We start from the raw sequence: 22,731 nt of genomic DNA on the forward strand, positions 1-22,731 counted from the left end.
GAGAGGCCTGATTGAGATTCCTTCCACAATGGAGATCCAATGAACTCCATCAGCCTTCTGCCACCTGAGATCCTATTTGCACATGGATTCTTTGCTCCTTCCTCCTTCTGTAACAGAGGAATTTTCCTATTTTATAGTGCTAATCCCACCACCTGGACTCTACTTCCATTCCCTCCCACTTTCTCGGAAAACTTAATCCTCCATTCTTTGATATTCCATTGATATCACCCATCCTCTCTTTGCAGGATCCTGCCCACTTATATTTAAAAATATAGACATCTCTCCCAATTATTACAAACAACTATTTAAACAATGTAAAACTCCCCTAGGTTCACGACTCCATATAGCTCTTCTCCTTTACAGACCACATTCATGACTTCAGTTCTCTATTTCCTCACCAGCTGCACACCCCTCACTCCCTTTAATGTGGCTTTCCTACCTACCTCTGCACATCAAAAATCACCATCATTCTTGCTATTAAATCCAAGGCATGTGCTCAATACACAGCTCTTGATTTGGGGGAAGATTTTAACACTATTTGACACACGCTTCTTCTTTAAATTCTCTCTTCCAATGACTTTTAAGACCCTATATTCTCCTCATGTGCTTATTGAATTTTTCCTTTCTTTTTTGATCGTCTTTTTCTAATTTCTCTGTGAGTGGAACTTCCAGAATGGCTGTGTGAGGATCTTGGTAGACCCTCTAGTCATCAAAACAACCATTTCACTGGTGAAAATGATTTTTAACAATTTGTTTTAAGTCTTTGGAAATTGACCTAAAGAATGTACATCAAATGAAGAAAACTTAATACAAGAAAATCTACTAAGTCTTGGGAGGAACAGTGAGTTTGTGGCATTTGAACTGTGGCCTGCTCCTACCCCTCTCAACCCAACCCTCAGCTCTACATTATGGAAGCTTTACCACAGATGAGTGTGGCCAAGAAAATGGGTCTCCGTCTTCCTTTAGCTCTCAGTCTAGGCATGTGAGTTTTATCCTGGGAGTTGCAGGTCACCTGCATATCTCATTCTCCCTGCCCCCATCTCCGCATCACAGATCCTCTGGGCTGGGTGAGAGTGGCTGAGACAACTAGGAGTCCCTTCTCCCATCAGCTCTCAGTCTTAAGGTAAGGGCTCTACCCTAAGATACAAAAGGCCAAGAAAATTGCGGTCCTGAATTTTCCTCCACTTGGTTGCTTTTAGGGTTGAGGTTTCATGCCAAGAGGGGCAAGCTGAGAAGACCAGAGGCTACCATTCACTCCAGTGCTCACTTGTAGAGTAGAGGTGTCACTCTAGCAGAGGCAGGCTACTGTCCCTCTCCCCAGCCTTAATACAGTGGGCTGAGGTTCTAACCAAGGTAAAAGGTAGCACTTAAGGACTACTAACTCCACAGATCTGCCTGAAAGCATAGGCTTTACTTGGAGCAGGGCATGGAGAAGTTCATGCCTAAGCCAGGGAAAGAGGTATCTGAGAAAGACTCTTCCGGGTTTGCATTCATGCCTGGCAATCTGGAAGGCTGGGGTAATCAGAGCAGAAGGAGTTGAAAGCATTCTCCATGCTACACAACAAATTCATGAACAAAGGGCAGAAGTCTTACTATCTTAAGGGATCTAAGCACAACCTTTGACCACAGGCAGGATGAATAATAAGCTACACTGACCCAGGGGTGACTTCAAGGAAGCCAGGTTCAAAAATAAAACTGCACTCATTGCTGGTGGTCTAGAAGGCCATTCATATGCCCAAAGCTATACCCTCTCAGGAGCAACCAGCCAGGGAACTTCCAAGCTATTAGTTCCTGGCTGAGTGCAGGCAAAAGTGTAAATTCCCTGAGCTGTGAAAGCCATCTCCAATTCGCCCAGAGATCCAATGGTAAAGGCTGAAAAATCTTACTGGCTCAGGTGGCTTAAGTACAACCTTGTTGTATAACATAAATGGTGTATACTGACCCCGGGTGACCCCTAGGAAGCCATGCTAAGGATAAAAGCAAAGGGAAAATATCTGAAGTGACATGGGACAGCTATTCAAACCTACATAAATAAACAAAGAGATCTGGTAAAGGTAAAGACCCAAAAAAGCTTAATTACCTATTCATTTTCCTTTCATCTCTTAACTGATTTACAAAGAAATCTCATAAAACAATACCTATAAAATTATACTGTTTGGACTTTAACATATTAACATACTTGACAATAACAGCACAAAGGGGATTGAATGGGATGAAACTATGCTGGAGCAAGGAAATAACACATGGTAACTCAAATCCATAGGAGTAAATAAAGAGAACCGCAAATGATGCATAAGAAGGTTAATATTTCTTTCAAAAGAACCCTATAAATATTATTGAGCCCTCCTTTGTTCTCTTAGCCTCTTTAAAATACATGATTATATAAAGCAATAATTATAACAACAAATTTTGGGGGTTTTTAACAAACATAAGCTTCATATGTATTATAATAATAATAACACAGAAAAGGGGAAGAGAATGGAGCTCTACAGGAGTACTGTTTTTACATCATACTGGAGTTAAGTTAGTGTGAATTTGAAGTAGAATTTGAAGTAGAATCTGATGTTGTGATGTATATTGTAAGGCTTAGAGCAATTGCTAAGAAAATAACTTAAAACGTATCTAAAATTTGTTTAAAAAATTAAAGTAGTATACAAGAAAATCTTCATTCAATGCAAAAGAAGGTGGTAAAGGAAGAACAGAGTTACAAAATAGTCATGAGACATAAAGAGAATGAAAACCACAATGGCAGGTGTAAATCCAAACATATCAATGAAAGCATTTGATGTGAATGGCTTAAACAACCCAATAAAATGACAGAGATTGTCAGACTGAATTTTAAAAATCTAACTATATATTGTTTACAGGAGACACACTTTAGATTCAAGTTACAAATAGTTGAAAGGAAAAGGATGGTAAAAAATACATTGCATAGATATCAACTATCAGAGAGCTGGAGTGGTTGTGCAAATATCAATGTCTGTGGCATCTCTGACTCCTCTGTCAACTTATTTTTCTTTACTGTGCCTTAAATATATCTATATATTTGTATCCCCATGGGCTATTTCATCCCTGTGGATCAATGTGCTATTTTCTGTCAAATATCTAAGGAAACTATCCCTAACTTAGGATTCTAAGTCAGGTTCACTGATAGTCACTCTTAGAGACTATCAGGGAGTCATTCATGATATTAATTACAATTGTAATTAAATGAATAATTATATAACTAATTTGTGATGTATCTTTCATCTGGTAGAACAGAACCCATCAAGAGCAAAGATTGAGTTGACCTTGTTCTTTCTATATTTCCAGCATTTAGCATGGAGTCTGGCATATATTATCTGAGTTTACAGAAATGAATACATAAACAAATATGGAAATTACCCTAGGAACTTATAGGAAATTTACTTCTACTGGAATAATAGGTCCATTGTACCCCCTCTCCTATGGGTCACACAGTGAACAAGTAGGAGTTTCTTATAGCCAGTGTTTCTTAAAGGGTCATTAATTGAATAGTTGTCTTAGGATTAATGGAGACACTGGCAAAATACAGGTTCCCAGGTCCTGTTCTAAGAGTTTATTTTGGTAAGTCAAGATGGATTTATGTATCAGCATTTTAAACAACTCTTCATGTGATTTTGTTTTCAATTTCCCTATACTTTACATTACCATAAATGGTGACATAAATATTTGCTTGATTAATTAAAGTCTTCACTAAAGAATAGATACTAAGGAGACAGAAAATAGGAAGAAAGACATTCAAGTAGAGTTAACAAGTGCAAAGGCACAGCAGCAGGAACTAATCTGGCAGGTTTGGTCAATTGGCGCACAGAGCAGAGTAACACCGGACTGCATAGATGAAGCAGGGCATGAAAGGAGGCTGCAGAATTAGACATCCTCTGCATCACTAACACTTGGCATGTCATGAGAAGGCATTTACATTTCAACTTACAGATTTCACATAAGAAAACAAAAAAATTCAATCTGATAACCACAAGGCAGAAGGACTAGCTTTCAACTCTGATCATTGATGCACTTAGCCAGGAAGAACTCTAATAAAGAACAATCCAGCTGACTCTCAGATTCTCTGAATCTCATTGCCAAGAGAAGTTTTTGAGCCCAAACGCCTCATTAAGCAGTGAAAGAAACTTTCTTAAAGAGGTGACTTTCCCAGGGTTGAACAATGGCTACGTTTTGGTAGAGCTGGGATTAAACCTATGTCTTTTAGCTCCTAGTTCGGTGCTTTGAATTGTGCATGGAAATTTATAAATAATACTTTGTGTTTATATCTCAACTAACAAAACTTTTGAGCCCTAAGTTCTATAGATCAGATGCTGTCCAATTGTCCTATTCAGTTTTGATTTATATATTTTTTCCAAAATACTTTTGCCTTATGAAATTACCTTAAGTGATTTTTCTGATTTTGGACTTATACTTGCAGGCTTACCCCTGCAAAAGGAAAAATTCTCCTTATATTGAAATAAAATTAAAACCTGCTTAGACTGGATATGTCTATCATCTAAATATAATATTTAACTTAATGTGTATGTGTGTATGTATACATATTACTAATAAATGCCCTCACTACTCTAGCAATAATACATCATGTGTGAATTAGTGTCTGAATTAATGTTGTATGGCTGGAGCTAGAGAAAAGGAACCTATTTTATTACATAATAAAATGTTTTTAATTGTTGGAGTAGAACAATTTTATTACATACCATTACTTTTAGAAACAACACCAACCTTTTCATTGATCAGAAAATGTTATCAGTCATAGAAAGACTGAAAATAAACTAAAGAATAATACTCCTGAAGGGGTGAAAGGAAGCAAAGTGACACAAGTATGGGTTGAATACAAAATGGAACATAATTAAGGATCAGGTTTATAGCAGAGCTTATACACATTTGGCTTTTTGAAGTCAGTTGTTTATACAAGAGCTTTGAAGTGTTAGCTTGTGTTTTTAATTTAGAAATGAGAGCTACTATAAAATTACTAATACAAATTTCAACAAAATAAAGGAGGTTCATTCTCTCTCTCTCTGTGCTTTAATTAAAGATACTTTTTGATGCTAGGCATAAGTCTCACCTTAGGTTTAAAATCAAGGAAGGTTTCTATGTTAACATGTTGGTCTTTTTACAAAAGTTTACATAGATACTTTACATACACATGCATATATGCTTTTGCTTTTTGTTTGTGAATTCCACCATTAATGTTTCATTCTCTCTGTCTGAATGATTATGTCATGAGTCCCTCAACATGAAAGTCTTCCCTATCAAGGAATCAGATATTATCCATTATTTTGGGTTGTAGAGTAAAAGTATAGGCAAAAAGTCTTAGATTGGGAAATGGTTAGAGATACCGGGAAAGTTGAGCCTAGAGGGAGGAGCTTTTTGTTGAGGATAAGGTATAAACCCCCAAACTCTCTCTGCCCAACTCTTCCTTCATTACCGCATGTTATTAAGAATTAGATAAGTGAAAACCATCTTGAGAATGTGATGTGGGCTTGAACAGGGAGAGATGGGAAAGCCTGAAACGAAAACATAAAGAATATAAAACTCCTTGCCTCCAGGCATGTTGGTGAGAAACTTCTGCCATAGTCTTCAGTTAGAGTGAAAACTCAGTAGAAAGCATTTACCCAGAAGTTCCTTCTGGCAGAAGAAGCTATATAATCGCCCTGGAAAGCTGAAAGAAGATTTGGGGAATGGAATTTATATGGTTCCTGCTGAGTGACATTGATGCATTGGAGAAAGTAAATCAAAGTGTGGGTGATTAATCCAACTGAAGACAAACAGTGAAAGCCAGAGGGCCTCTTAGGTAACATATAAGAGACTTTTATCTATTCAAGTCCAGAAAAAGCTAAGGAGCAGTTTAGGGAATTATTTATGAGAGTGACAGAACTCCAAGAGGGTTGAATTTTTAGTCCCACCAAGTTTACTGTGTCAAGGTCACAGCCCTGGATAAAAGAGGTGGGGCTCTGAGACTTAGGATGAGGTTATCAGGGTTGATGTACCTGAAAATCTTGAAAATCCACGTCACCCTGAACCCTATGCCTGTGGAAGTTATTCCCTGTTAGAGGCTAGGCCTTCCCAGCTCCCCCTTGCTTGAAATCAATGCTGATGCCTTCACCTTGCCAATCTGCATGTGTTCCCCTCCTGACTACAAGACTAGGGTCAAGTCACAACATAACCAAATACAGGAAAGTGCTGGGTCTATGAAGGGAGGAAAGGAACAAGGATTTGCAGAGCGTAATTAACTTCTATTAGTAGGTTCCAGGAGTATGCTGGGGCTTGTATTCTGAGACTGTTGGGCTAGGAAGTGGAGTAATAAATATGAATAAGGGAGAGTTATAAAAAAAATTGCTCATGAGAACACTTTTCCATGGTACATTATTTAAAACACTGGGCAAGACCTAGGAAGGTGATATTTGCCCATTGCTAGGATAGCTCTTAAAAGTTTGGAGAAAGTGAAACACAAGTGCCACAACTATTCTATTCTATTCTATTCTATTCTATTCTATTCTATTCTATTCTATTCTATTCTAGGAAAAGAGATCAAAAGATGAAGAGAAGTGAGTATGTCGGAGCAGATGTAACCCACGATTGTTCTATGTTCTTTGGGAGAGCCTAGATGCATCCTGCTTACTAGAGCATAGGCACAAGTGGGGGGGCACCAGCAACACTCAGAAGTCAGAGGTGGATGTCTGTCATAGGCCAGGGCTAATAGTAGGATTTGGCAGAACTGGGATTCTTGATAAGAATGACAATGACAGGTGGGGGCGGCGGCGGCCAAGGCCGAGGCTGAAGCGGCGGAGGCTGTGGTGAAGGCGGCGGCGCCTCAACCGGGGACGGTGCTCCGCTGGGCCCCCTTTCAGGCTCCATGGAGGCGGCAGCAGGCGGGGGCTGCGGCTCTGGACCGCCGCTGCTGCTGAGTGAGGGCGAGCAGCAGTGCTACTCTGAGCTCTTCGCGCGCTGCGCCGGCGCCGCAGGCGGGGGCCCCGGGTCCGGGCCCCCTGAGGCCGCCAGGGCCGCCCCCGGCGCGGCCACCGCAGCCTCGGGCCCCGTGGCCGACCTGTTCCGGGCGTCGCAGCTGCCCGCCGAGACGCTGCACCAGATCACAGAACTCTGTGGTGCAAAGCGGGTTGGTTATTTTGGTCCAACACAGTTTTACGTTGCCCTGAAATTAATTGCTGCAGCACAGTCTGGCCTCCCCGTGCGGATAGAGAGTATTAAATGTGAACTGCCGCTGCCTCGCTTTATGATGTCAAAAACTGATGCTGAGATCCGGTTTGGGAACATGGCTGAGCTGCATGGAACTAAAGTTCAGATTCCATATTTAATCACAGAAAAAAATACCTTCAAAAGAATGGATGATGAGGATAAACAGCAGGAAACGCAGTCTCCCACGATGTCACCCCTCGCCTCCCCTCCTTCTTCCCCGCCTCATTACCAGAGGGTGCCCTTGAGCCATGGCTACAGCAAACTGCGGAGCAGCACGGAGCAGATGCATCCAGCTCCTTATGAAGCTAGACAGCCCCTTGTCCAGCCTGAGGGACCCTCGTTGGGGGGCCCAGGAGCCAAACCCCTTCGGCATCAGGCTTCCCTTATCCGGTCCTTTTCAGTGGAGAGAGAACTGCAGGATAACAACAGTAGTTACCCAGACGAACCCTGGAGGATAACGGAAGAGCAGCGAGAGTATTATGTCAACCAGTTCCGGTCCCTTCAGCCTGATCCGAGTTCCTTCATTTCAGGTTCTGTGGCCAAGAACTTCTTCACCAAATCAAAGCTTTCCATTCCAGAACTCTCCTATATATGGGAACTGAGCGATGCTGACTGCGATGGAGCCCTGAGCCTGCCAGAGTTCTGTGCTGCGTTTCATCTCATTGTGGCTCGGAAGAACGGCTACCCACTGCCTGAGGGCCTGCCTCCAACTCTGCAGCCAGAGTACCTGCAAGCAGCCTTTCCTAAGCCCAAGTGGGAGTGTGCGTTATTTGATTCTTATTCTGAGCCAGTGCCAGCAAACCAACAACCCCGTGACTTGAATCGGATGGAGAAGCTATCTATTAAAGACGTGGCCGACTTTCCTGTCCCTACCCAAGATGTGACTGGTGATGACAAACAAGCTTTGAAGAGTGCTACGGATGAAGCCTTACCAAAAGATATGTCCGAGGATTCAGCCACTCCTAAGGATTCCAACAGTCTCAAAGCAAGACCAAGATCCAGATCCTACTCTAGCACCTCCATAGAAGAGGCCATGAAGAGGGGCGAGGACCCTCCCACCCCGCCACCGCGGCCACAGAAAACCCATTCCAGAGCCTCCTCCTTGGATCTGAATAAAGTCTTCCAGCCCAGTGTGCCAGCTTCTAAGTCAGGATTGTTACCTCCACCACCTGCGCTTCCTCCGAGACCTTGTCCATCGCAGTCTGAACAAGGATCTGAGGCCGAGTTACACCCTCAGCTGAACAGAGCCCCCTCCCAAGCTGCGGAAAGTAGTCCAACAAAGAAGGACATACTGTATTCTCAGCCCCCATCAAAGCCCATCCGTAGAAAATTCCGACCTGAAAATCAAGCTACAGAAAATCAAGAGCCTACTACTGCTGTAGGCGGGCCAGCTTCTGTAGCAACCGTGAAACCCCATCCAACAGTCCAAAAACAGTCTTCCAAACAGAAGAAGGCTATTCAAACTGCTATCCGCAAAAATAAAGAGGCCAATGCAGTGCTGGCCCGGCTGAACAGTGAACTCCAGCAGCAGCTCAAGGAGGTTCATCAAGAACGGATTGCATTGGAAAACCAACTGGAACAACTTCGTCCAGTCACTGTGTTGTGACCCCCAAGATTCAAGTAACAGTGGGTGACCTTTCCTGCCAAGATCTTTCCTTTGAATGTTTCAACGCAACTACTTGTCATAGATGTCTGAGACTGTGTCAAAAGCTCTTAGCGGCGGAATATAATCCATATCACCTTTTCTCTTGTGCTTCACGTGTACGTTTTACTGTGGTGGAAAAAATACAACTGATTATCACACTTGAAATTGTAACTATCAGTGGAATTTACCTCCCATTCTTAAGTACTTCCTCAAGGTGTTAGATGTTGCTCCTTACCCAAAACCAATCTTCTAGCAAATAAAAACAATTTAGAGCATTAAAAAAAAGAATGACAATGACAGAATCCTGAAAAATAGAGGCTTGGTGGCAGGGTATAGCAAAGTGGCTGTGATTACTGTCATGAATGCTAAGGTTGTAGTGGCAGCTGGAGGGTTTGGGACACTGACTGTTAGAGAGATATGGAGATGGCTAATAGAACACAACCCCCTAGGAGCAAGACAGATGGAAAGTTGAAACAGCTATGCTCAAATTATGTCATTAAAATATATCAAGAATGATCAGGAGGCTGAGGGCAGGTGCATCAACAATAAGTTGGAATCCCTTGCTTAGTTTTTGGATCTGAGCTAGTTCAGACTTGAGTGTCCCTGACTACAGAAGAGGCATGAACCCCCAGGAGGAAGGATCCTGAAACAATATGATGTGTGTACATGGTAGTGACTTCCCTATCAGGAATAGTTAGGGCTACTGATATATGATGAGAGCAAGGAATAATATATTTGGCACCGAGATAATCCACTGAGGCATCTTTGGGGAATCCCTTACACAATTTAATCAAGGGTAGTGCCCCCAGTCTAAGAGGGGCATGGTAATTGAGGGTTAAGAATTCTCAAGGATGAAACATCTCTGTACCAGGTAAGCCATCTAGACTGGTAGAGGTACTAGTATGAGTAACAGAGGGAGAAGATGATGAGAGTGAATTGCAGCCTCAAGACCAGCTGCAATGGTGCAGTTAGTCTCACTAGTATTTCTCCTAAGCATTTCTCTAGGGAAAGAGACCAACTAGAATCTTGGAAAAATTGTTCCCAGAATTTATTATATAAAGTACATGTGTCCAAATGGCACAAGGGCTAGGCTGTAGATGTTATTGTGTTGTGGCACCCTTCAGGACAGAGACACTCATTTCCCCCTGCTCCAGGGAGTGTGGTTGCGGCTAGCTCATAGCTGAGTCGATCTCATGAATTGATCTTAGCTGAATGGAGCAGCTCTGCCCAGTGTCACTTTCTCTCCAAGAGCAGCCTACATCCAATGATTGGTTAACATAAGTGTATAAAATCCTGGTCATTTTTGCTCAAGGCTGAACAATTTTGAAGGGCAGGACCGTGCTAGCTTCAGAATTCTTTATAAGATCAGCTGAGACCTTAATTGTAACTGCACTGTAGTTCAGCTTCTCGCTCTGCCCAATCCTACTTACTTCAGTCTCCAAAGGTGTTGATCCCATGGATTTACCCTAATGAACTTCCTACTAATGCTAGTCTCTCTCTCAAAGTCTATTTCCTGAGGAACATGACCTATTTTGCATAAATCGCTACTGCAAAATAGTTGTATTTTATAGTATTGATTTATGATTACAACAAATATATGTGAAAATCACCTGCACCCATAAGCAAACTAAAAGCTCCATGTGAGCAAAAGCAGCATTGGTTTCACTCACCAATATTGCTCCAATATTTGTATCAATAAACAAATATTTGTTGAATGCATACATGGATAAATGCACCCATGAATGAAAGAGTGAAGTCCCTAGTCTAGTACCTGCAGCATAGTAAGAGATCAGTATATGATAATAGTTGTGATTATCATTATATGTTATAATTATTAATGGGATAAAGTATCTTATCCATGACAATTTTATCAGATTAATATTTTGATAGAAAATGACTCTAGTTGGTTAATTGATAAACATATATTGAGTTCCTAACATGGGTCAGAAACTGTTGGACTGTGACGATATGAAGATAAAACAGTTTTTGGTATCAAGCATCTTGCATTTTAATGAAGGATGTTGGAAAGTGACTTAGTTCAATAAGAGTTCATTAGCATGGAAAATAATTGATGTAATATTAAGAGAAAATCTAAGACAAAAATGGATTTTAAATATTTGCAACTAAGTTAAAAATACATAGAAAATTAGAAGAAAACACACCAAAAGGTAATAGTAAGAGCTTTTGCATATTACAAGTGTTTTCTTCTTCACAAGTGTTGATATAGTTGATATAGTTGATATAGTTGGAACTATGTAACTATGTAAACAAGTTCTATGTTGTTAGAAGACACAAGTGTTTCTTTTCTTCTTCTTACATTTTTCAGGATTTTTGAAAGTTTTACCTTATTATTAATGAATGTAATTATTTTTAAAATAATAAGAAGTATAGTGTTTTAGTCAATTTATGTTCTAGATGTATATATGCCCAGACTTTACTGTGTTATATTTGAATTACATTCATGTCATGGTTTGCATTTTGTTTAGAGATATCAAATTCCTGATTTTATTCAGTTGCATTCCTAAAGGGATACTTTAAATATTCTTTCATCTTTCATCCTTCATAGAAACCAAGAAAAGTACAGTACCTATCTTCATCTCCTTGTCATTATGAAGTTTATAATTATGTTGTTAAGTTAGAAAAGGTTACTATTTCTATATTTAAAACCAGAGAACATTTTAAAAATGGTTCCAAATTTATAGTATGCAAAATTCTCTTCAACACACAATTAATTTATGATTCATTGAATAGCTCTGATATTTTGAATACTGATAGATTTATTAAAATGCATGGGCTATAATTTAATGGCTGGTTAGTTGGCACTGTTCCTAGTCCCCCACTGTTGAACTTTAAAAATATGTTTTAATGAACACTTATCGTTTTGTATTCAGAAAGCACATGGTTGAGCAAATAGCTAGAAAACATTATATTAGCTAGATTAGGTAGATTTTTATATTTTCCTGGTGGTAGAAACTAAGATATTTATCTTCTAAAATTTAGCCCTGTGAGGAGAGTTTATGTTATTTCTGAACTTGTTTACATAGTTCCAAATATATCAAGGACTAGAAGCACATTTTCAGAACCAGTCATGGATCTGTGGGTTTAATTAATTATGTGACTCCTTAATTCTATTTTTCCTAATTCTACTTTATATTCATCTTTTAAATTTAATTAATATGTAAACCTACTGTAACATGACAATCAGGGTCAAAATAATTGAATTGAATAAAATGTGAACTCATAGTATTGCAAGGTTAATGACTAAGCTAGGTCCGTGATGCTACTAGACCAGGAGTTTGGTGACATTGCCGTGTAATCCAAATTCACCTTAGTCGTCTATAGTATGGTTCAGCCGGGCTGTAGTTGTTCATTCAAGCTTAAATGTTGATTGAGAAGATGCTGGGTCTCCTGGCTGCTGGTATGTCTAGAATAGAGGGAGCAAACTTCAGGGATTTCACAGGTAGTTGGCCCCTGGTTTCTCCATCCTGATCTAGGGAAGTGGAGGCAAGAGAAAACTGGGAATATTGGGACCCACATCCCAGCTTGGCCTTGCCCTTCAATCCATTTCCTCCATCCCTACCCCTGAAGATTAAAATATTAGCCCACCACTCTTTAAGAGTGGGAGCTGGGCAGAGGAGCCAAATTGCCAATCATCTAGCATTCTAATTTATAATATTTCTGAGCATGGTATCTCAGGGTTTTAAAGTATTAGCATCCTACAATGTACAAGATGTATTGGCAGGTTTCAAGTTGAACAGAGATAATATGTAGCCCGATATAATGACACATTGGATTACCTTAGTTATTCTTTAAATTATTTATTTTTCCATCAACAAACATTGCCTATTTTGTGCCAGGCACTGTGCTACACCTTAACACACAAAAGTGAAAAGTAAAGCACACCCTTATCCTCATAGAAGTCACTTTCTGATTGTCAAGAAAAGGTTGTAAATCAGCAATTCTGTATTGAGTGATAAGTGCTCTTGTGTCAGCAATAGAAGCTGTAAGAATACAGAGGAATGTCCCATTGTAGGTGGAAAAAAATTAGACTTATGGAACGAGTAAGAGATGGGGCCAGATAGGTTGAATAGTGCCAGTTATATATGTAGTCTGGACCAATCCACAATTTGGGGGAGTACTTTATTATATAGAACTTTCTTGGCATTCTATTCCATATTTTATATAAAGGAAGGTTGTTGGTAGGTGTGTACTTGGCTCTAGAGGAGTTAGCAGTTAGATTTGGTTGTTAAGATAGTAGTTAGATTGGTAATTTAACCATGGGACCAGCATCAGAGTGCTTTTTGATCAACTATTATTTAGTAGAGTGGATGTGAATTTGTCTTTCTTTTCTCAAACATGTGCCTCATTTTGTGCATGTTCACCCAGAACTTCTCAATTTACTTTGAAAGCACAATAAAGATTTCTCAAGAAGAAAAATTTATGTGTGAAATAAGGAATCCAGTCTTCCATACAATTCCAGACCAGGTTTAAAATCCAAAGAACTTTGGCTACCTCTGTAGAAAGCCAGTTTTCTAGATCATATTTCTTCTTCCTCTGACCCATTTTGTACAGAAGCCAAACACTATCTTCAAACTAAGGTTAAGAATCTAAGATGCCCTAATGTGTGCATGTGTGCGCATTGGAGAACACTGCAATGAGGTTTCAGAGAGAGTGGCATTATGCTTTTTCCATGTATATACCATTAAAAAATAGAAACATTCCTAAAAAATCTGAATTTACGCTTATTGGGTGGATACGTGGATATGTTTTGACAGTAAAGTCAATATCTGCATTTTGAAAAAAGTATATATCATTTAGGATGAATTCTGACAATATATAATAGAAAAGTCAACACAAAAAAGATAGGAATTTATTCTCTCTCACATAAAATAAGCCCAGAGGCATGTAGGTCAAAGCTGATATAGCAGCTGCAGTAGTCATCAGAGGCCCAGGCTCCTTCTGTTTTTCTTGCTCAACTGTCCTAGTGTTTACCTTCAAGCTTAGGAATACTTCATGTTCAATATGGCTGCTGGAGCTCCAGCCTTTTCAACCTTATTAGGCAGAATGAAGGAGGAAGGAGAGAACTGCAAAAGGCATTTCTTACAGCTGAATCATTTCTCTTGAAACAGTCTTCCTAGAAATTCCGTACAACATTTTTATTCATATATCATTGGCTAGAACTTGTCACATTCAGCTGTAGTGGTAAAAGAGGCTGATAAATTTAATAACTAGATGTATCCCAGACTCAAATAAAATGAATTGTCCTACTAAGGAAAAAGGAGAGAATAGATTTTGCATGAAAATGAAAAAATTTACCATAAATTGATAATTTTGTCTGCAAATAGCAGGAAATCTAACTAAAAGTAACTCCAACAATAAAGACTGTTTTGTTATTTCAGGTAACAAATAAATAAACAAATAAATATAAATAGGGTAGTTTAAGGTTCAGCATGGCTGTGTCATCTTCAATGTTGGCATATCTGCTTGGGCAGTTCTCCACATGGTTTCATTTCCAGATTTCATGTGCAGACTGCCATGTCCAGAGGCAAAAAAAGAGATGTTTGCTCTATTTATGAGCTGAGAAGTAAACTCCCCTGCAGCTTCCCAGCAGTTTTCCCATCATGTCTCATTACCCCGCATTGGGTCACATGCCTGTGCCTGCAGGACCAGCTAATTCATTTGCAAGGCCAAAGTGAAAATGAAAGTGCAGGGCTCCTTGCTAAAAGTTAAGAATTTCAAGATGAATGCGACAGAGCACTAAATCAAGCATAAGGCCCTTCTAAATATGCCCATGAAAGTCAGTCATTTCTGCCTCAAAAGATCAGCTGGCAAGGAGAGTGAGTTCAGCATGATTGGCTTGAATTACATAGATTCACACCCTGGGGCTAGAAGGCATCTTGTCCTCCATGAAGGATATGTCCTTTGTAAGAGAAAATAAACTCAGGGTTCCAGTGTGAAGGAAAATGGGACCAATGCTTGTTGTATAGACAACCCTGGTTTGTTACCCAGGATGTTATGAATTTGGAGTTTTGTTCTCCTGGAAGGAGCAAACAATGTTGACCCCTGAATATCATAAATCATGTTGAAAAGTATATCTGATTACTTAAATTGCTCATATTTAAATGAAAAAAGTAAGAAAAAAGAACTACTGGCTTTGACTTTTAATTATTCATAAGCAATAGTGATTAAAGTGTATGCTTAGGTGTACTCCTGGTGAACTACATAACTAGGAAGATTACATCCTTACTCCCATCAAGTTTGATGAAAACTACAGCAGGGGTAACAGACGTGGGTTGTGATCAGAGTCTGTTTTTGAGGTGGGCTGCAAGCTTCTATAAACAGGAGTACATTCTAAAGCAGATATAATCGGGTGTTGCCAGTGGACTTTCATATCTATGGACTTTTAGTTTAGTTTTCCCCCAATTAGAAATTGATTCAAATGTGTAATTGTGACCAGGCAAGGAGAAGGAAAGAAGGAAAGATCATCTATTGAATATCTGTTGTCTGCCAGATCCTTCACTTGTGCTACGCTATTCCATGTAATGCATTCAAGAATCTTGTGAAGTAGATCTCATTACTCTCATTTTGTGGAAAAGAAATAATCTAAGCACTATTTCCAAAGTGAATAACTCAGCTATGTCTGACTCCAAAGACCAAACTCCTACTATACTATATGATTTTTATGGTCCAGACTTATCCTTAGAAATGTTTGATCTGAGAGTGTGGAAAATTATGATCTCATTGGCACATTTGTATCTAAGGCTGGTCTTTCTTTTCAAAACAGTTTTCATCATCATCTTGAGAAACCATGGAAGCTCAGTCTTTGCTACAAGTATGGACAAACTAAGAAAGAAAGAAATACATAAACATATATACCCAAGTGTTTCAGGGAAAATTTTTCAAGAAAGATTACAAGAATACATAAGAAAAATAGACTTAGTTATGGAGAGTGTGGTAAAACTTTGCATACATTGAATTAGCTACTATAGCATTGGGGTATAAAAATGCAAGCTAAGGGGTATGCTGAGGGAATGAGAGAGGAGCTGAGCATTAGAGAGCTGCTTTGTTATGTAGTTCTTAAAGAATAAAGGATACCTTGCTCCTTCATCTGCTGCTTGTTTCTGTCTTCTCATTTTGTTTAACTTACTTTGTTTGGGGTCTCCTTTTCGCGGGCTGCAGGCTTGTAGTTCCCGTTGTTTTTGGTGTCTGCCCCCAGTGGGTGAGGTTGGTTCAGTGGCTTGTGTAGGCTTCCTGGTGGAGGGAACTGGTGCCTGTGTTCTGGTGGGTGGGGCTGGATCTTGTCTTGCTGGTGGGCAGGGCCATGTCTGGCGGTGTGTTTTGGGGTGTCTGCGAACTTAGTATGATTTTTAGGAAGCCTCTCTGCTAATGGGTGGGGTTGTGTTCCTGTCTTGCTAGTTGTTTGGCATGGGGCATCCAGCACTGTAGCTTGCTGGCCGTTGGTTGGAGCTGGGTCTTAGTGTTGAGACAGAGATCTGTGGGAGATCTCTTGCCAATTGATATTACATGGGGCTGGGAGGTCTCTGGTTGTCCAATGTCCTGAACTCGGCTCTCCCACCTTGGAGGCTCAGGCCTGACACCAGGTTGGAGCACCAAGACCCTGTCAGCCACACGGCTGCTAGTGTTGGAGGGTCTCCAGAAGAGGCAGGGGACAGCTGTGGCTCACTGTGAGGACAAGGACACTGGCAGCAGAAGTTCTGGGAAGTACTCCTTGGTGTGAGCCCTCCCAGAGTCTGCCATTAGCCCCACCAAAGAGCCTGCAGGCTCCAGTGCTCTATACCTTTTTTATAGTAATTCGTTTACTCTCATTTTAGAGGAATCCCCAATGTGTAAGGTATTCTTCAGAGACCACAGGTGTAATTCAGTCAAGCAGAAAGACATCTGATGGCAGAAGGAATCTCTGTCCTGCCTCCGGAGTGGGGAAGATGTGCAGCCCCTTGCTGCCTCTGAGGGAGCACCCCAGCAAATCCCTCACTGCATCACTGGACACTACCAGAGGAAATAGGCAGTCTACCTGAAAAAGAATTCAGAGTAATGATAGTAAAGATAGTAAATGATAGTAAAGATCCAACATCTTGGAAATAGAGTGGAGAAAATACAAGAAATGTTTAACAATGACCTAGACGAACTAAAGAGCAAACAATGATGAACAACACAATAAATGAAATTAAAAATTCTATAGAAGGAATCAATAGCAGAATAACTGAGGCAGAAGAATGGATAAGTGACCTAGAAGATAAAATAGTGGCAATAACTACTGCAGAGCAGAATAAAGAAAAAAAAATGAAAAGAATTGAGGACAGTCTCAGAGACCTCTGGGACAACACTAAATGCACCAACATTCGAATTATAGGGGTCCCAGAAGAAGAAGAGGAAAAGAAAGGGACTGAGAAAATATTTGAAGAGATTATACTTGAAAACTTCCCTAATGTGGGAAAGGAAATAGTCAATCAAGTCCAGGAAGTACAGAGAGTCCCATACAGGATAAATCCAGGAGATACACGCCATGACACATATTAATGAAACTATCAAAAAATAAATACAAAGAAAAAATATTAAAAGCAGCAAGGGAAAAGCAACAAATAACATACAAGGGAATCCCCATAAGGTTAACAGCTGATTTCTCAGCAGAAACTCTGAAAGCAAGAAAGGAGTGGCAGGACATATTTAAAGTGATGAAGGGGAAGAACCTGCAACCAAGATTACTCTACCCAGCAAGGATCTCATTCAGATTCAATGGATAAATTAAAACCTTTACAGACAAGCAAAAGTTAAGAGAATTCAGCACCACCAGGCCAGCTTTACAATAAATGCTAAGGGAACTTCTTTAGGCAGGAAACACAAAAGAAGGAAAAGACCTACAAAAACAAACCTAAAACAATTAAGAAAATGGTAATAGGAACATACATAATGATAATTACCTTAAATGTAAATGGATTAAGTGTTCCAACCAAACGACACACACTGGCTGAATGGATACAAAAACAAGACCCATATATATGCTGTCTACAAGAGACCCAATTCAGACCTAGGGACACACATAGGCTGAAAGTGAGGGGATGGAAAATGATATTCCATGCAAATGGAAATGAAAAGAAAGCTGGAGTAACAATTCTCATATCAGACAAAATAGACTTTAAAAGAAAGACTATTAGAAGAGACAAAGAAGGACACTACATAATGATCAAGGGATCAATCCAAGAAGAAGATATAACAATTGTAAATATTTATGCACCCAACATAGAAGCACCTCAATACATAAGGCAAATGCTAACAGCCATAAACGGGGAAATCGACAGTAACACAATAATAGTAGGGAACTACTAGAGCTAATCAGTGAATTTGGTAAAGTAGCAGGACACAAAATTAATGCACAGAAATCTCTTGCATTCCTATACACTAATGATGAGAAATCTGGAAGAGAAATTAAGGAAACACTCCTATTTACCCTTGCAACAAAAAGAATAAAATACCTAGGAATAAATTTACCTAAGGAGACAAAAGACCTGTATGCAGAAAACTTTAAGACACTGATGAAAGAAATTAAAGATGATACCAACAGATGGAGAGATATACCATGTTCTTGGATTGGAAGAATCAATATTGTGAAAATGACTATACTACCCAAAGCAATCTACAGATTCAGTGCAATCCCTAACAAACTACCACTGGCATTTTTCACAGAACTAGAACAAAAAATGTCACAATTTTTATGGAAACACAAAAGACCCCGAATAGCCAAAGCAATCTTGAGAAAGAAAAACGGAGCTGGAGGAATCAGGCTCCCTGACTTCAGACTGTACTACAAAGCTACAGAAATCAAGACAGTATGGTACTGGCACAAAAACAGAAATACAGATCAATGGAACAGGATAGAAAGCCCAGAGATAAGCCCACACACATATGGTCAACTTATTTTTGATAAAGGAGGCAATAGTATGCAATGGAGAAAAGACAGCCTCTTCAATAAGTGGTGATGGGAAAATTGGACAGTTACATGTAAAAGAATGAAAGTAGAACACTCCCTAACACCATACACAAAAATAAACTCAAAATGGATTACAGACCTAAATGTAAGGTCAGACACTATAAAACTCTTAGAGGAAAACCTAGGCAGAACACTCTATGACATAAATCACAGCAAGATCCTTTTTGACCCACCTCCTACAGAAATTGAAATAAAAACAAAAATAAACAAATGGAACCTAATGAAACTTAAAAGATTTTGCACAGCAAAGGAAACCATAAACAAGACAAAAAGACAATTCTTAGAATAGGAGAAAATATTTGCTAGTGAGGCACCTGACAAAGGATTAATCTCCAAAATATACAAGCAGCTCATGCAGCTCAATATCACAAAAACAAACAACCCAATCAAAAAATGGGCAGAAGACCTAAATAGACATTTCTCCAAAGAAGGTATACAGATTGCCAACAAACGCATGAAAGGATGCTCAACCTCACTAATCATTAGAGAAATGCAAATCAAAACTACAATGAGGTATCCCCTCACACCAGTCAGAATGGCCATCATCAAAAAATCTGCAAGCAATAAGTGCTGGAGAGGGTGTGGAGAAAAGGCAACCTCTTACACTGTTGGTGGGAATGTAAATTGATACAGCCACTATGGAGAACAGTAAGGAGGTTCCTTAAAATACTATAAGTAGAACTCCCATATGACCCAGCAATCCCACTACTGGGCATATACCCTGAGAAAACCATAATTCAAAAAGAGTCATGTACCACAATGTTCATTGCAGCACTATTTACAATAGCCGGGACATAGGAGCAACCTAAGTGTCCATTGACAGATGAATGGATAAAGAAAATGTGGTACATATGTACAATGGAATATTATTTGGCCATAAAAAGAAACGAAATTGAGTTATTTGTAGTGAGGTGGATGGACCTAGAGTTTGTCATACAGAGTGAAGTAAGTCAGAAAGAGAAATACAAATACAGTATGCTAACATATATATATGGAATCTAAAAGAAACAAAAAACAAAAAAAAACGGTTCTGATGAACCTAAGAGCAGGATAGGAATAAAGACGCAGACATAGAGAATGGACTTGGGGACACGGGGAGGCGGAAGGGTAAGCTGGGACGAAGTGAGAGAGTAGCATTGACATATATACACTACCAAATGTAAAATGGCTGGCTAGTGAGAAGCTGCTGCATAGCACAGGGAGATCAGCTCTGTGCTTTGTGACCACCTAGAGGAGTGGGAGGGAGACGCAAGAGGGAGGGGTTATGGGGAATATGTACACATATATCTGATTCACTTTGTTATACAGCAGAAGCTAACACAACATCGTAAAGCAATTATAGTCCAATAAAGATGTTTTTAAAAAAAAAAAGAATAAAGAATAATCTTTCCTGGGCATGACACTTATAAAACTTTTAGACTAGAGCCATCTGACAGCTATATAGAAAAATCATGTTTAAGATAGAAGACTCCTGAGAATAGTGATTTTCTACACTTTGTTAGGCAGATATGGAGAAGTGGTTAAGGGCATTGTCATGGGTTGAATTGCGTCTCCAGAAATTCAGATGCTGAAGTTCTAAACCCAAGTGCCTAAGAATATGACTCTTTGGACATCAGTTTTTTGCAGATGTGATTATAATAGTTAAGATAATAAGGTCATTTAGGTGGATTCTAATCCAATATGACTGAAGTCCTTATAAAAAGAGAAAATTTGGCCACAGCGATAGACATGCATGGAAGGAAGACAATGTAAAGAGATATAGATCAGTACAATAATTCTTATTTTTTTCCTGTTGCATTTAATCTGCTTTAAATTTACCCATTGAGTTCTTTGTTTTGGTTACCATATTTTTTCGGTTTTCACATTTCATGTGTCCTCTTTTTCTGATATACTGTCACTGTTTACAGTTTCTAGTTATTTTCTGAAATTTTTATGCTTGTCTTTACCTCCTTGAGCATAACATGCCTAATAGTTTCACAAAATATATCTTCTAATTCCAATATCTGGGTCTATTTCTGTTATTTGTTTACATCTCCCTGCTGGTTTTACCTAACGTTGTTACCTGGCTTGCCTGATTTGCTTTGGTCTTGTATTTAAAAATTTACTTGAAAAATTAATTTGAGCACAGTTTGGTGTCCTCCTCCTCCAGAAAAGGGGAATTATCATGTTTATGTTAGCAGGGTGCCTGAAGACAAGGGCAATGTGCAAACAATGTTTCCAAATTCCAGGCTTGAGGTTTTCTTCAAGATTTAAGCAATGTGAAAAAAGGGGTAGAGTGTGTGAGTTTTCTTGTTTGTTTTCTGGCTTATCTACTTGCAACGCGCTGAGACTTTTCTGGTCCCATCATAAAACATAGATTCTTTTTTGTCTTTTTTTTAAATTTTTTAACATCTTTATTGGAGTATAATTGCTTTAAAATAGTGTGTTAGTTTCTGCTTTAACAAAGCAGAATCAGCTATACATATAACAAATTGAATCAGTTATACATATACATCTGTCCCCATATCTCTTCCCTCTTGCTTCTCCCTCCCTCCCACCCTCCCTATCCCACCCCTCTAGGTGGTCACAAAGCACCCAGCTGATCTCCCTGTGCTATGCGGCTGCTTCCCACTAGCTATCTATTTTACGTTTGGAAGTGTATATATGTCCAAGAGCATAGATTCTTTACCAGGTTCTATACCTTTGTCAGGACTGAGATTCCAATTTTTGTCCCCCTGGCCACTCCAGCCAGCCCCAGAGCAGAGAACAACCTCCCAGATGTGTCTCAATAATAAACAAATGCTCTGAGGACTAAAGCAATCCTCAGTGTTCTCCTCCTCCTTTTGGCATCTTGGCATCTCCTGGATCTTGACCTTAATTGTATAGTATTTGGTTAGCTTCTTGATACTTTAATAAAAGATGCAATTTTTATTTCATTCACCTTTGAACAACATTTTAGTGGAAGGGTTGCTCCAAATGACATAGCCTATAATTACCTGAAGCAGAAACCTCAATTTTCTGTCCATTACAAAATGTTCAAAACTTCCATTTATATTTAGTAATAGTGCAAAACAAGAAAGTTTCCAGGTAATTTTACTTTCTGATTTTTTTAATAATCTTAATTTTCTGTCTTTAAATTATAAATCTCTCATTATTTGAGTTTTTCATCATAATTTTCATGGTTGGCACAGCGCTGAGTGGATGCTTAATAAATGAACTAAATGAAAGAATGAATTGGTAAATGCAATCTATCAGGTCATAATTAAATTATGAAATGCCACCATCCAAAAATGTAGAAAACCAAAGTACAGCAGGTAGTAAAATTATCCTACTTCTACTTTTATTACAAAGATAAAACCCCCAAAGTAAACAAATAACATCAACACATTTGGATGCCAGATGTCTTTTCCTTTCCCTTTGTATCTAGGTAGAACAGTCTCAGTCTGTGATTTTATATACTGTTGAAATAGACTAAGGGTCACTCTAAAATTTCTGACCAATTCCAGAAGTTCTTATGTAATCAAACTCTAGAGTTGAGTTTCTTCCTTCTTTGAACCAATTCACTTGATGCATCATCTCCTCACTCTGGACATGGTCTCTGTCATGTCCACCCAGATTTAGAACTTGGGCCCTTCTGTTTTTTCCTTATCCAAACTCACTTTCTCACTTGCATTTGTGTTTTTACATGATAGATTTGTATCCTGCTGTTTTCTCTCCTAAAAGTTTATTATGAGCTTTTTCTTTTGTCTTGAAACATTATTTGAAAACATGAGCTGTGCATCATATTCTGATATAGATGTACCATATTTTACTTTAATCATTCTTCTATTTTAGGAAATTTAAAGCATTTCCTATTTATTCTGTAACATAAATAGCTGTT

The 22,731-nt window shown here is 39.1% G+C and overlaps 1 protein-coding gene and 1 long non-coding RNA gene across 2 annotated transcripts in view; both read left to right on the forward strand.

The window, feature by feature from the left end:
- Window positions 1–22,731, forward strand: part of LOC118899975 — a 425,764-nt gene that overhangs the window by 324,562 nt on the left and 78,471 nt on the right. The window lies entirely within an intron of this gene.
- LOC118899972 (ralBP1-associated Eps domain-containing protein 2) lies at window positions 6,792–9,128 on the forward strand. The gene has a single exon (XM_036862064.1). It carries the CDS (start codon window positions 6,881–6,883, stop codon window positions 8,825–8,827), a length of 1,947 nt encoding a protein of 648 aa, XP_036717959.1. The 5' UTR covers window positions 6,792–6,880; the 3' UTR covers window positions 8,828–9,128.

This window comes from Balaenoptera musculus, chromosome 8 (assembly GCF_009873245.2).
Source record: "Balaenoptera musculus isolate JJ_BM4_2016_0621 chromosome 8, mBalMus1.pri.v3, whole genome shotgun sequence".
Taxonomy (NCBI): Eukaryota; Metazoa; Chordata; class Mammalia; order Artiodactyla; family Balaenopteridae; genus Balaenoptera; species Balaenoptera musculus.

Coding starts and splice junctions, on each gene's coding strand:
- LOC118899972 (XM_036862064.1), top strand. CDS start 6,881: ATGGAGGCGGCAGCAGGCGGGGGCTGCGGCTCTGGACCGCCGCTGCTG.